Raw genomic sequence first — 14,981 nt, 5'->3', positions numbered from 1 at the left:
ATCATTGTTCTAGTGCTGGAAATGAGGGAAAAGCTACAGCACACATTGGTAAAAGCTACTCAGTCTATACTACAAACTAGAACTGCTGGGGGAAAGACAAAGATCAGTGAGAGGAGACACTGAAATCACAAACCTCAAGGGAGAAGCAGAGATTTATTCGTTGTTCCAGTTTTGCATACACTTTCTTTGCAGAAGAGATGGTCTGTGCAACTGCAGTTTTTACATGTCAAAAAGCCCAAGGATAAATGATTCCTGTATATGAATACACAAACATCTGTAGATATAAAAAAGTTACTCTTACCCAAATAAAACTTGAGCCTGAGAAGTCAACCTTAGCTTAAGAAAACTTGAGGGAGCCTCTTGAATGAGGCAGCAAATTGGAAGCAAAAAATTTTAAGAACTGAAAACACTGTGAAATCATGCCCACATCAATCAGTTCATTTATTTAAAAATAATAAATTGTTCTGTGTTAAATAAAGCACCAATATCAGATAGTTCTCTCACACATTTTAGGAAAACTATGTAAAAACAAGACTAACACCATTTATTACACTTACAGATAGACAACTAAGGTTTACAGTCAGTACATTTCTTTCCAAGACCTTGTGAAGCACTTATCTTTATCATCTCTTATTAAGTCCTCATGTGATGCAAAATTAAAAGATGACAGGATGACAGCCTCAGATAATACACCTTTCAGTCACTTTATACATGACACATTCTTCAAATTGAAAGAATGGGGAAGTTCCAATAACTTCCATGCTAAACTTGGCTAGATCAGAAAAGTGGGTACAGGACTTGTCAATTGTTTTAATTATAATTTAGCATAGGAGAAAAATGCCTTTGGTGACAGAAGAACCTAAAGAAGCCCACGTAAGAACATTTGAATTTGCATTTGTCCCTGGAGAAATCCAGGTAAAATCTTACTCATTGAAGATAATACAATTGTCCTCTATCAAATAGTACCACAGTGATTCAAAGTAGAAAAATATTTATTTTCACAACAACTAGGATGCAAGTTGGCTTGAAATCCCAAGCAGGAGCCAGATCTGCAACCTGCAGTGACACAAAGGATTTGCACCTTGAATCAACTGAATGTTTGACAAACACAAGCTGATGCAGTGAGAAAAGTCACCACCAGTCACACAAGGGCAGTAACAGGGTGCCAAACTCTGAGTGTTGATGGGACAAAACTACTTTGGGTCTTTTCAATAATGCAACAATTAACCTTCTCTGAACTGAAGGCAATGGTGTAGAGCCAATGGAGTCAGAAAAGAAGTTCAAGGACAAACACAATCCCTGCCACACAACAAAGTTGTGAATTCAGTAAGCCACCAATGAAAAAAGATGGATTAAACTCAAGGAGCACAAGCCTGTCAGGGAGTGTTTAAACTGATGGACTTCATAAAAATTTTGGTAAGGGAAACCTCAGTTTAACAGCAGTGAAAGATTTAATTAGGGAAAGGCCAATTTGTACAGATATGACATTGTTTCTACTGCACATAAGACACTGGGCTGACCAGATGGTTGGCCTGACTCGGGAAACCTCATCTTTAAAAACTCTGCTAATTAAAAAAAAAAGTGTTTTGGTGTATTGCTCCAAGATCTGAATTTGGCCTTACACCTTAAATTTGAGAGACCATTTTGGGAGGCTCCCTTAAACAATGACTAAAATGTTTCAGAATTAAAATTTTCAAGTTGGCTACATTTACGATCATATCTTTTTTTATGTGAACAACAGAACAATTTTTCTGTATCAGTAACTCATTGAGACTCTGTCCAATTTCATTCATCTGCTGCTTGCCATTTGTGCCCTGGTCCACAGGATGTCTAAGAGAAGAAGCTTCTTAGCATGGTTGGTTTATTTATTTTCTACCACAGCAGAGTGCGGAACAGCTTGTGGGCAATATTAAAATAAATCATTAAAAGCAAATTGAAGTTACTTTGTAAATGACACTGTACAAAGGCACAAAACACCCTTAGAAGGCCCACAAGAAGAGATGCCATCACTGTGAACATGCTGAAAAGACATTGTTTTTTAAGAAGCCAGTGCATTGCAAAACTCAAACCTTGAAATTGTTAAACACCAAAGCAGTTCAGGAATAGAAAAATCTTCCACTTACTTAGCTACACAGTAATTAATTCAGTACTGTAAAAATAATTTACTGACTGTATAATTTGCCTACAGGCTAAAATACAATTAAAGCTTTGCAATGTAGACAAATGAGTATCAATGACTGCACATAAGTTATGGACTACAGGTTAAACATGCAACTGAAGATTCCTGAATGCTTTAAAACATACTCAAACAACCACTAGCTCTCCAAAAGAAAAGTCCATGGAATGGGAGCCCAGGCACATAACAATCTCAACAGACCTTTATTGTGAGTATTAGAATGCAGTCAACATTATTGCTATTATAAAAAACAAATCACAGAAGTATTTTGCTTCTCTCATAGAAGATTTAATCATAGTGCAGTGCTGCCTCTCTCAGAGTGTTTAGTGACAATACACTGATGAACGAGCTACAGCTGAACAGAGGAGGCTCCGGCCAGTTTTAAGGAAGGCTGCTGTTTGAAGCAAACAGCAACTCAACTAGCTTTAGTTATCCAACCCACAGAGTAGGGCTGGCTTATCCACTGCTTACACACAGGCCAAGTGTGTATGGAAAGGGAAATTCAGTCCTGAATGATTCTTTACACGCTAGTTCGTTTTCTCCACATGGTCTCCAATTTTTCAAGAGTCGTTCAGGCTGGTGCAGAATGGCTGCCAAATGCACAATCTGCACTCCGTGCAGTGTATTTTCACCATCGTTACATGCTCTGTATTTGTTTTCCATATATAAACAGATATACACATAGTGTATAATATTTATTGCTAAAGACAGACTCCCCCCAAACCCAGTGCCCAGGACATAACAAAGTACAACAGAAACCATTAATGAAGCATTTCAAATGGCCTCTGCAAAATGCTCACCTAAAGCCATATGGAATCAGTACAACAGAAAAAGATGGTCAGCTAATAAAATGTGAGAATAGCAATGGGCATTTCAAAAGTCATTAAGCCTCTGACTTCAATAAGCACTCCAAAATTAAGGTTCATATACTGCAACATTTTAAAGCAGCAGCGAGAAAACCTACAGTTCCAGTGTTCTAAACCATCCTGTTTGCAATCGAACGGCATCACCGCACACATCCCCCCTTACACATCAGCACCTCCACAGAGCCACTAACCGGGCAAGGCAGTCAGGAGGGCCTGACTGCTCTTCTGGCTATGAAGCCCCTGCCTCCAGAGTCCTTCCCACCCTCTACTTGTTGATTTTTACATCAAGCTCCAGTTCGGTTCAGGATCTGTTTTGTGCCTTTTAAAGTTCCAGTGAAGAAAAACGGTTGCAGTTTCCCTTCAAATACAAAGGAAAAATGCTGTGGTCTGCAAACATCAAAATTATTCTATAGTTCTACTGTAATGTTTGAACAACTCCTTTACATCCCAACCCTCAGTTTGGTAAGGAGTGCTGGAGCCCAGCAGTGCCAGAGGGGTTTTGCTGTAATATTAATTCAAGTCTAGTTAGAAGCCAGATGGGAGCAGAGGGAGATCAGCACTTGCACAAGATAGAAGAGGCTTATTTAAGGAAGGCAGCAGAAACAGTTGAGATTTTGATCATGGTACACACACTCCTAGGTACACACAAGTCCTAGGACACACTGGAGGCTGAGGACAGAACAGCAGAGGAGACCCCTCCCCATGACTGCTTCCCACAGTAGGCAGAGGAACTGGGCATGAGAACAGAGGAATGAAGCCCTCCAGGCACCACAGAAGTCAGACACAGAAAGCTGAAGAACAAGAGGAACCGATGCAATCTGCAGAACAAGCAGATGAGAAGTACATGCAGAAGCTCAGAGACAAAATTAAGAGAGACAGGTGGATGTACAAGAAGACTCCACCCATGGAAGAACTGTCTCAATTCTCTGCCACCCAGCAAATACGAGAAATCTATCAGAAAATTGCAACCCACCTTCTTTGTCTCTTTGAAAGAGGTTGACAGGCTTCTGCTGCTGTAAATCACTCCACTGCTAAACAAAGATCTGTGCAGCTAAGGCCAGAATATCCAAAATATGGGCACTACTCAACTTACAGCTACCCAAGAAAAGGTTAGCAGGAAGTATCTTCCAATCCATTCCCTGCCATATGACCTGAAGTACCTCAGTTTTGTAAGCAGAATGTGGCAGCCCCATCATGTTGTCCCAGATTACACCACCAAGACTATGTTTCATTAGTGACTGCAATTAAAACACACAGTTCCTGATGCAGATGCCTACAGTTTGGTCACAGGTAGGAGCAGGCTTTGAAACAAATCACCTCGATAACTCCATTAAAGAAAAAAAAAACAAAAACCCCCCAAAAACACCAATCCTCAGACAAGAAGCTGGGCATTCAAGGGCTCTACAACTATGCCACTTAGCCCTGTGAAATCACAAGAGGCTTCTGTACAATGGCTTTTCCCTTTTGTCTGTTACTATTTAGGACTTCTATTCAGTCAAAGAGGGCTGTAAATTTAAACATTTTACCTCTCTGTGCACGTATATAAAACAGTCCTTACACTGCCACATACTATTTTTGCCACAGAGAGGGTATGCCCTCTCCAGCAAACAGCACAGTTGCAACTCATACCCCGAAAAAAACGCCACAAAAAGACTGAACGTAGGTCCCTGGCTTATTTAGGAGGAGGCAGGAAGACCGATGGAAAATGATGCCTACAGGAAAAAGATTCTCTTGATAAGGCCAACTAGGAAGAAATACTGGTAAAAGCCAGATCACATCAGGGTTGACTGGCACACAAGAAAAGCAATCAACTATAGGTTACATTTTGTGCAAAACACTTAGTATTTTTATGGCACTTGACTTGTAAGTGTTTGAAAGAAAAAACCTCAAAAGCATCCCAAACCTCTGAACACTTGAGAAACAGGGGCCAAAAACTAAAGTTCACATGTTACAGACCAGCACCACAACTTGAGAAAGCAAACTCAGACAAGTTTGTGAAGCATTTGAGCAGTACACGATGTATCACAGCATGGTCCATATGGACACTGAGATTGTATTTCCTAGAAGATATGAATGCTTGCAGAAATTTTTACAATACATGACTACACAATGAAGATTAAAAAAATACTGAACAGATTGTTTTTGTAAGCACAGTCTATCCTGAACAAGGCAGGATCTTGAGGGATAAAATTACATATTCATGTAAATTAAGAGGCCATTACACATACAAACAGAAGACACATTAAAGCTGCAAGTGCAACTTCAACTTCGACCTTAGTACTTCCTTTTCAGGATACTATTCCTCCATCTTTGCACTAAAAGTAAAACCTCTGTCCTCTCCACTGAAATCTAAGTCCACCTCCACCTTCAGTAACATTTACAATTATATTACATCACATGCGTGCACACACACTCCATAACAGTGCTACAGTGTATGCTGTATAAATTCTGTAAATACACTCCACTTTGTTTCAAAGTAACTCATCTGGATTTACATTTCTCTTATACAGTACACACAGTACCACATTCAAGGATATGCAGCAAGTGAATAGTATATAAAGTCTCACATATCCAAAAGCAAGTAGGTCACTCAATTATTCATATTGTTTGAAGCAGTTATTTAAGCATCAACTATATAACACAGAGTTATTTTATTTATTAACAGTTGCTATGAAACATCAACAGCTCCTCAGCTCTTATGTTCCTTCTGCAATATGGAGCTGCCAACCATTCCATATTTCCATGTTACCACGCAGCCCTGTGATGTCTCCTACAAGCTTGATGTGGGAAGATTTTTTAAATAGCAACCATTCTGTAATAGGGATTTACATTTTGCTTTGGCCATCAGGAATGATAACTCACTTCAGATATGATAGACAAACAGGAAAGGTCAGGGTAGGTTTATTTTAGCAATGAACCAGTCACGCTGCTTTCTTTCTCAATAATGGTTTTATCATGAAAGTTCAATGCAATGGTTGCAAAGTCTTTCCCAGATAATCCATCTTTGGCACATTTTTCAATTGTATGTATCCTTAAAAGGCATTCCAAGATTTTTTGATGGTCTGTACATAATAACAATCACTTCTTTTTTACATTTATATGTAGATCAGGAAGAAAAGTGGAAAATGTAGAATATGCAGAATAGTTTTAATAAACAGTTTTACATACAGTACCTTACATATAGAACAGTGTGTTTGCAAATTTAAATAATTTTTGAATGTACAGTGGCTTGTACTCTTATCAAAAGGTAAATTCAAGTTTACTGTCTATCGGTTCTAAAATGCATTTATACAGATAACTAGAACTGATAAACAGATGTGAGGCATAAAATGTTCAAGTATCTTAATGTCCTCAGTTAAATAGCCTCCTTTTAACAGTCATATTTTACAAATTTCAAAACCTGTACATACATTATTTTCAATTTTAGAAACTGCTTGTTAAAAGGTAACATGAACCACCAGTTCTTATAGTCTATTGTACTAAAACTAGACATGTGTAGATAGAAATGTATATAGTATGTATATATGTACATGTGTGTCTGTCCACACATACATACACACACAGACGTGTAAGTAGCACTGGATCCAGCGGCAACTTATAATCACAGGAAAAGTCCCGGGCTCAAAATCCAGCAAGAGCTAACAGAGCAAGTAGGCTGCCTTTGGTTTCATGACATGTCGTTTACTGAAGCTGAAAGATTTTATAGAAAAACATCTTGGATAAGGTATCTTGTGATATTTTCTCCAGTGGTTTAGAATTTTCACAGCCACAGACAGTTTTGCTGCTCTCGTCATTCCTCATCCCAGCTGAGGATGGTGAAGTTTTCAGAGGGCCAATACCAGAATAGAGCTACCCAGGACAAAATCTGTACCTTGACTCCTGAATACTGCAGTAGAACATAAAAAAATATAAACTAGATACAATTTTGGATGGATTGCTGGCACTGAGTAGGACTTTGGAAAAAAACCTTCACGTAAGTCATAATCGAACTCTCATTCCAGTGGTTTTAATATCATTTGGCACATCTGACCAGTATTTGCCACTTATGTTTTAAAGGAGCCTAGGGGTGCTGTTCTAGGGATTTCTATGTAAAAAAATATTTTCAAAAGGAAACCATGATAAGCAATTTCTTTCAAAAATCAAAGCTAGTATGTTCATCTTCCTGAACCTCATGAGAGAAGAAAATAATCTAAAAACTTTCCTTGTAGAGAGAATACAGATCTCTCTGTGTCTATCTTTCACTAGTAAGATAAGAGGATTGAATTTTTAGTCAGCTGAATTCTGCTAATTTAGAAATGTTTGCCAAAGGTTTAAAAATAGTAGCTCTTTGCAGAGTTTTTCTTTGTTCAATTTTCTTGTATACGGGGATTTACTTGTTTAACATGTTGAAATCCTGAGACATTGATATTTCTCAGTATATCATACACCATTGAAAATTTTAATATTTTCAATATAACAGATCCCTGACTCTAAACTTCCTCTCCTCTTTCTAAAGCTTCAGACTATTAACGCAATCAGCAAAGAACCAGATAAATGCTCAGCTTTTCGCTGCCTTCCTGTCAGTCTTGTGGCTAGTAAGAAAATTCACTGTAAAGAACCTATTTTTATTTCTTTATTCTTCCTTTTGTCATACAGAGCAAAGCGTTGCTATTTGCTGTACTTTCCCCATGTCAATTAAGAGCTGTTTGATACGTCGCTTGAGCTGAGGCAATCTTGCCAGAGGATCTGGTGGTTCCAGTTCTCCAGTGAAATCAAGCCAGCTTTCTAAAACTACAGAAGGAAAAGAAGAAATCGATTAGAATAAATCTTCAAGAAACAGTTTCCAGAAAAATTAAACTTTTATTTCTTACTCTCTGTCTTTTGTAACAAGGGAAAAATACACCAAGGGTGTGATATTTATTTCACTGAAAAAACTTTTATTAGGGAAACATCAACTAATTCCCTGTTTATTTTAAACAATCCAAACATATCTTCTGATTTGATTGTTACTATAAAAAGGTACCTGGGAGTAACTTATACTCTTGGCTTACAATTTACCATCTACACAAATAAAAGCAACTTTGGTTCACAATCTTCTATCTATGACAGTTCTGTAATAGAAAATGCAACCCTTAAATGCAGGGCTTGCTTGTGCCACTGTAACAAGCTCCTGTGGTCAAGGTCCAGATTACAGAATGGTTGTCCAACCTTCAACAAATGTTTTCAAGGAATTTCTATACTTGTAGAAACAGAGAAGGGGAAAGGTCAACCCTGTTAGCTTAGAAATACTGCTGAGTAAAAGCAGGAATATTGGAAGTAAAACTGCAAATAGAAATAAGACGACTTTGTTTGTCAAAAGAAAATTAAGGACTCCTATGATTAGACTACAAGCTCCTAGCATTCCTGATTTCCATGACAGGCAAGTTATAGAAACTTAAGTGCTGTAATATTCTTCTACACTGTAATTTCATTCAAGTTCTCATGAAGACTGAATTGTCTTCATGAAATGAGCTGTTTACTAATATATACCAAACCAAACTTGAAGGCTGAAATGAACACATCTGGGTTTTTTCCTAAATATTGTCGACTAGCAGAACAATCATGCAAAAACCACTTCAGACATAGAAAAATTCATCAACTACATGATCCACATCTGGACAAAGACCAGATAAGTTATCTAAGCTTTCTGAAGTCTGTCAAATATCACAAGCTTTGAGCTCAGGGGTTCTGAACACAATAAAGTGCTTAAGCTACTTTATTGGGCACTAAAAACTTATGGACGGGGGTGAGGGGATCAAGGGTACGAGCTCTGTTTATAATCCTGGGACCCAAGTTTGAACACATTACTTAAAAATCCATCCTCAGTGTCTCAGATCCCCTTGAATATATTGGGTATGGTAGATGTTACAGGGGCATTAACAATTATCTGGCAATGCAGTTACCATCAACTTCTTTTTCAATCAGGTCCATTCTGCTGGTGACTTCGTTCTGTACATTCTCTATGTGGGTAAGGAGATTTAGCTGCCATTGAAGATGTGTGTCCACTTGTTCTTCTGAGCCTTTTCTTTCATTACAAACAAACACTGTGTTTCCTTCAGCAGAATTCTTCTTCATGGGAGCAACAGAAAGAAAAAAAAATTGCCGTTTAAGATGGTTTTTTTCTTTGTTTTAATTTCTGGTGTTGATTTCAACATTTAAGTCACATGATAAACTAGGTTGGCTTAGAACTGTACTTCTGTCTACATGACAAAAAGCATACTCAAAAAGCCACATAGCATGACACATCAATAGACCAAACAAAACAAAATGCAAATTCCATACAAATGAGCATATACAACTCCTGCCTCATTTCCCTAATGCTAAAGTTTACCAGCTCAAGCACTTTGTTTAATGCAGTAAGATAGACTGCACTTCTGCGCCCTTCTTATACAAACAGCAACTTAAATCATGAAATGCTGAACTGCCTGGGTCTACTGTCACCAAAAATGTGCAAAATCCTACAGTTTGTTTCCATGAAGGAAAACTTCCTAAAATGCAGTAGTATCTAAGATGTCAACAGTCATTTTCTGGCACGAATAAGCTGGCCATTTTCATTCACAGAATCACAGAATGCGGCAGGTCGGAAGGGATCACAGTGTGTCATCTGGTCCAACCTGCCTGCTCAACAGGGTCACCCCAGAGCACATGGCACAGGATTGTATCCAGGTGGTTCTGGAATATCACCAGTGAGGGAGTGACTTCACAACCTCTCTGGGCAACCTGTTCTATTTGCTGATTAAGACAAAATACTTCTCCTCCTACCTGCTCTGGGACAGAACTGAACATGTTTGGGGACAGTTACAGTAACACACAGGGTTATGCAAACACAGTATCTGAGGAAGACTGACTTCTTTGAAATAATTAGTATCTTCACAGCAACTCAGAGATAATACAAAAGCTCCTAATCTTTCTGTATTTGATGTTTCAGCTACTGGAAGGAAGCATACCAGAGTTAACGAGTTAAAATATTCGGCATCTCCATTAATTAGCAGGATTAACAGTTTCCATTTTATATCCACTATGATTTCATATCCAATGAAGTTCTTTCACTACTGAAGATTCTATTTGAAGAACTAGAATGCTGGATACATGTGCTCACATAGTGTCAGTTCATGGCAAATGCCAGAGCAAGGAGTGAATTTTATTGTATTAATATACTTCTCTGAAGAGCTCAGCTAATTTTCTACATCACATAAGAAAAGAATGGTGTTAAGTCTGTTATCAAAATACTTCTTCCTCCAGTCAAGAAGGAGAAAAAGAAAATAGGGACTGATGGATTTTAAGTTACTACTCAAGCAAAAAAACCCACCAACTTTCTTTTTAAGACTTAAAATCAATTAAAAAAACCCAAAACAAATAAAACTTAGACTGACCTGCTGGCAGCTTTATCAGCAAGTTGTGGGGGACAAGTATTGCTAATACTCACAATGTTCATTAAAGGAGTTAAAGTTATGTATTAAAGATAGATTTTAAAAGACATAAAAACCTCAAAACTCTCACACCTTTCAGATAAAATTTCTCTTCTCTCAAGATATCAGGTTTGCCTCCACAGTGTTTTGAGTATTCAAATTGCTATTAATCTTATAGAAGATATTTCCAACATAAATAAGAAAAGCTCTATTCCTTACAATTTTCAGACCCTCTCTAAACCCTCAAGAATGACATTTTTCCCTTGCTGTATAAGGGCCCAAGTCCATAATTCTAAATCCAAAATCATCTTTCAGATGCGTCCAGTAAGTCAGAAAAAAATTCAAAGCTAAATAACTTCTAAATAACATCAAAAAGTCGGTTTTTTCCTTCTAATGACCTCTGTATTTATTCAAATGGCTAATAAATGCTCCTTGGGAAAAAAAAAAAAACCACAAAACAAACAAAAAATCCAACAGGGATCAATGTAGGCAATCAGGGAGCAATGGCAGGAGAAGCAGAGTACAGGATCCAGTTTGTGAAGAAGAAATAAACTGAAGGTTCAGGTGGGGAAGGTTTATTCTTTCAGAAGCAAAACCAAGGAAACTAAATACTATTCCAAAAAGGGACTTGATAACACTCAATCCAAACACTGTTTGTAAGAGAAAAGAAGGTATGCAACAGAAATGCAGATTAAGACAAAACAGTGTGGAAAACCAGAATATTCAAGGCTCTGCAGGATGCTAGAAAGGAGAATTCAAAGCCCTAACTAAAACTTTGACAAGGAGAGGTGAAGGTGGCACCTCACAGAGAAGTCAGATAATCAAAAAATGGTCCTTCAATGCCACTTTTAAGGCAAGTCATAACAGGTTCATGGAGATGCCAAGGGGATGTTTTCCATGCCTATCACATTTAGACAGAAGGACTTATTTTAGTGTCAAGGCTACTGACAAGGTGAGTTAAGGTGTCTTAAAGGAAAAAACATTGACGCTACCCTAAGCAGATCTCTTCTTGGTTTAAAACAGAAAGTACCTAGTTTTTTAGATATATGCTTGAGTCTCTGAAGGAAACATTGTTTCACTACTCACATATATTTTCTTTTAATTCTAAATGTATTCATAACGTTTACAATGACAATTTAAGCTACTGTTTGAAGGAAAGTATTTAACACTGATGCACATCTCCTTGTTATACAAACTAAATACAGTCCTGTGATTTAGCATACAAACAGTTATTTCTAACTAGAATGAGCCAAAAATTTCCCATTCAGACTATATAGCTTACACGCCACATTTAAAACTAAAATTCAAAGGAAAAAAAGGTGAATCTTACTCATTTCTTCCACACCAGAAACAGTACTTCAAAAGGGGGATGAGTTGGGTGATTTATTTTCACACAGTTGGTATTGTAGAAAACAGAAAGGTTTGTTTCACTTTGCTTTTTGTTCAAAGAGAACTCTTCACTAAAACCAGACTAACAAGTTTCAGACCTTTTCCACCAAATAAAGGATTCAAACCATTAATGTAAAAATGAGAGAGAGATGTTTAAATAGCAAAATATAATACTGGCTAAAAATCTGTAAAACATTTAATTAGAAGAAATATGTAATATAAAAGACAGAACAGAAGTTGCATATGAGGTGAAATTAGTTTCTCAGTAAATTATTACTTGTGAACAGCCATTCCAGATAGTGTTGCTATTGAAGAAGAATACAGTACAATAATAAACACTACTAAAAATCTCAGTTTAACAAAAAAACCCTCCACATTAGATAACAGAACTGATAGAAAAATGGAAATGTATCCCATTTTCCTCACCTTGCAAAAACCACTTAAGTTCTGCTCCAAGACCCTGCATTTTAAGCATAAGGGGTTTTCCCCCTCTCAAAACACTGGACTGAGTATAGAAGTATATGAAATGAATATACATCACCTGAAACTATTTCAGTGATCCAACTTTGCTTCTCGTGCTTTCTGCTGACTTATCTGATAGAACATGTTGACTTGCACTTTTAAATACTTGTATATGCTTTAACTTGATCAGATTGAACATACTGGCCCAACTAAGAAACTCCCCAGATGAAGGAGGATACTTACCTGCTCACTCATGCCACCATCTTTAAAAGAATATTGTAAACAGTTTTTATTCTCTGTGTGAAATTCCTGATCTTCCTCAAAACTACTTGTGTCTTCATCATCTGAGCTCATAGGGTCAGTGACCGCTTTGTAGTCTTGACTAAAACTCTGTGGTTTTTGGTAACTGTGCTCACTTGTGATGTACGTTTCTTCCATCTTCAGGGGTATACTGGGTGGTTCTTTATGGTTTTGACTATGACACGTCCTTTCAGCTGGATTAACAGCATCCTGTAAAGTTACTAATTTTTTCTCTACCCCAACAGTTCTTTGTTCTTGTTCTTTTCGCATCCCTGAATAAGCCCAGAGATGAAGGTCTGGGTGATGTTTATTTCTGCAATGAAGGGGAAGAAAAAAAATCAAGTTACAGAGAGCACCACTTACAGCACTTAACTATTAAACATCCAATTTTGCTAGATCTCAGCTACTGATAAGCACCATTATCAAACACTAAGTATTCGTAGGTCACTCATCAATTTAAGATAAATCTAGAATGTCCCTTGAAACATAAAATTGACAAAAAAAAAAGTCACCAATTATCCCAATACATCATATCTTCTTGGATTCTGAACACCTAACTCCCACTGAAGCTGAGGGTATTCTACATCTTGCACTTGAAGTACTTAAAGTATTATACAAGAAAGAATTCTAATGTGAGAGAAAAATGTATATGGGACAATGATAGTCTCTGCTACCTGAATATCTACAGCTGGAAAATGAACCTTGCACTGATACTTACTTTAATATCCCGATCTTCAACTGCAACCCATGCAGTATTTCAGTGACACCATAAACATCTGCCAGTAGGTGATGTGTTGACACAATCTTTTTGGCATTAAGATGAGAGTAGTTTTCTTTCAAAAATGATAATCCACACATGTGTCCATTGTTTAGCCAGTCTTTATCATAAAGATATTTGGCACTCCACCTCTGTCCTGGGGTGAGCAATAAACAAATTGAGGGACATCTAAAGCCACAGCAGAATTACATTTACAACTCAAGTGCTATAATTATATGCTGTACTCTCCTAAATATCTCCTAACATCCATGAAAGGATGACTCAAGATCTTCCTATTAATATATTAAAATTTAGTTTTCATGGATTAAGAAGAAAGTCTTAAAATGTATGAAAACAAAAATAAGCCTGAAACCTCAAGATCTCTCTAAATGGTATTTGAAATGAAAATCTAATCACCTCTGCCATCAAATTATATGATATTAAGAACTGTGCTATTATCAAAATAATCACCAAAAAATAGTTTAAATTGGCATTTTATTTATCTAAATACTGCAGCTTACTTTTTTGTAAGAAAAAGGAAGCCTAAGTTACCAAGAGAAATGTTAGAGAGTGGATTTTATACTGACATATCCAAAAAACCTAGCTTGTTTCTAAAAGACCAGTGTTTGGCTTCAATACTCAAGTCAGTGTCTATTTATTAGAAGTCAGGAGAAGGCTTCACAAAAGCAGATATTACAAAGTTATCTGACAGCAGAGCTCTAACATTCTCCTTTGAGGTGCCTTTCACCAGACACCAGGGTATTGCTGTATGTGGGCCCTTGGTCTCCCATGCCATGGTAACATCTACAGCCTTAACCCAACTAGCATGAATGAATATTTAGCTAATGCTTCTACACTAACTCAATGCTTATTTGAAAAACCCAATCAAATTCAACCAATAATAAAAAAAAAACAAACAACCAAAACAAACCCCACAAAAAAAAAAAATCCCCAAACTAGAAATGCATAATGCTAATTATTGCAACATTATTGTTTACAACAAGGAACCCAAATGGACTGACCAAAATATCTTACACTCAATTTCAAATCAGACTATCATCATATACAGAACAAAGAATGGGTTGATGGAAGCCCTTCATACCTTTCAGGAGAATACCCTGTCTATCTCCTTTTTGCCCATTATCCCAATACACTTTAAAATACTGACATTGAGAATGACTTTTTTCTCCTGACATAGAAAGAAAAGAAGTAATGGTTAGGAAGGGAGAGAAGATAAAAATTAGGGACACAGACTCTGCATAGCAGGGGAAAACGAAGTACCTAGCACAGTGCAGGGAAAGAACACAAGACAAATTCGCTGGGTTTAGTAAGAAAAAGCTTGACTGCTCAAAGAGACACCACACAGAACTATCAAACAAGACTCTCTACAACCAGATTAGATTCAGACTGGGGCAAATGGAACAAAGTCACATCTTTCCAGCTCTATTTTCCTAATATTTCTTTGCAAAAACAGCTAATAAAAACTCTGCAAACAGTTTTCAGATTTCACTTCTTAAACTTATAATGAAAGTAAATTTGAGGTCTCATTGCCCTTTTGAAACAGCTGGAGTGCTGCATATTTCACTAGAAGACAAGTACGTGCA

The 14,981-nt window shown here is 37.1% G+C and overlaps 1 protein-coding gene across 7 annotated transcripts in view; it reads right to left on the bottom strand.

The window, feature by feature from the left end:
• Positions 1 to 139: 139 nt before the first annotated feature.
• The window catches only part of PHF20L1 (PHD finger protein 20 like 1), a 55,895-nt gene continuing 41,053 nt past the window's right edge, over positions 140 to 14,981 (bottom strand). For 3 of the 7 annotated variants that reach the window (XM_051778432.1, XM_051778435.1, XM_051778433.1), the window contains 5 exons: positions 14,480 to 14,566; positions 13,339 to 13,534; positions 12,564 to 12,933; positions 8,964 to 9,129; positions 140 to 7,812 (listed from right to left, as the gene is read on the bottom strand). In XM_051778432.1, coding sequence (XP_051634392.1) covers positions 7,670 to 7,812; positions 8,964 to 9,129; positions 12,564 to 12,933; positions 13,339 to 13,534; positions 14,480 to 14,566 — 962 coding nt within the window. In that variant the 3' untranslated portion in view covers positions 140 to 7,669. The remainder of the gene's footprint in view (positions 7,813 to 8,963; positions 9,130 to 12,563; positions 12,934 to 13,338; positions 13,535 to 14,479; positions 14,567 to 14,981) is intronic. The other 4 variants (XM_051778437.1, XM_051778438.1, XM_051778434.1 and 1 more) reach the window with 3 other exon arrangements.

The sequence above is a fragment of the Manacus candei genome, unplaced genomic scaffold, assembly GCF_025592945.1.
Source record: "Manacus candei isolate 608988 ecotype Guabito, Panama unplaced genomic scaffold, ASM2559294v1 h1tg000013l, whole genome shotgun sequence".
NCBI classification, from domain to species: Eukaryota; Metazoa; Chordata; class Aves; order Passeriformes; family Pipridae; genus Manacus; species Manacus candei.
Note: the sequence above shows the minus strand (reverse complement) of the source record. Positions and strands in the feature narration are given on the sequence as shown.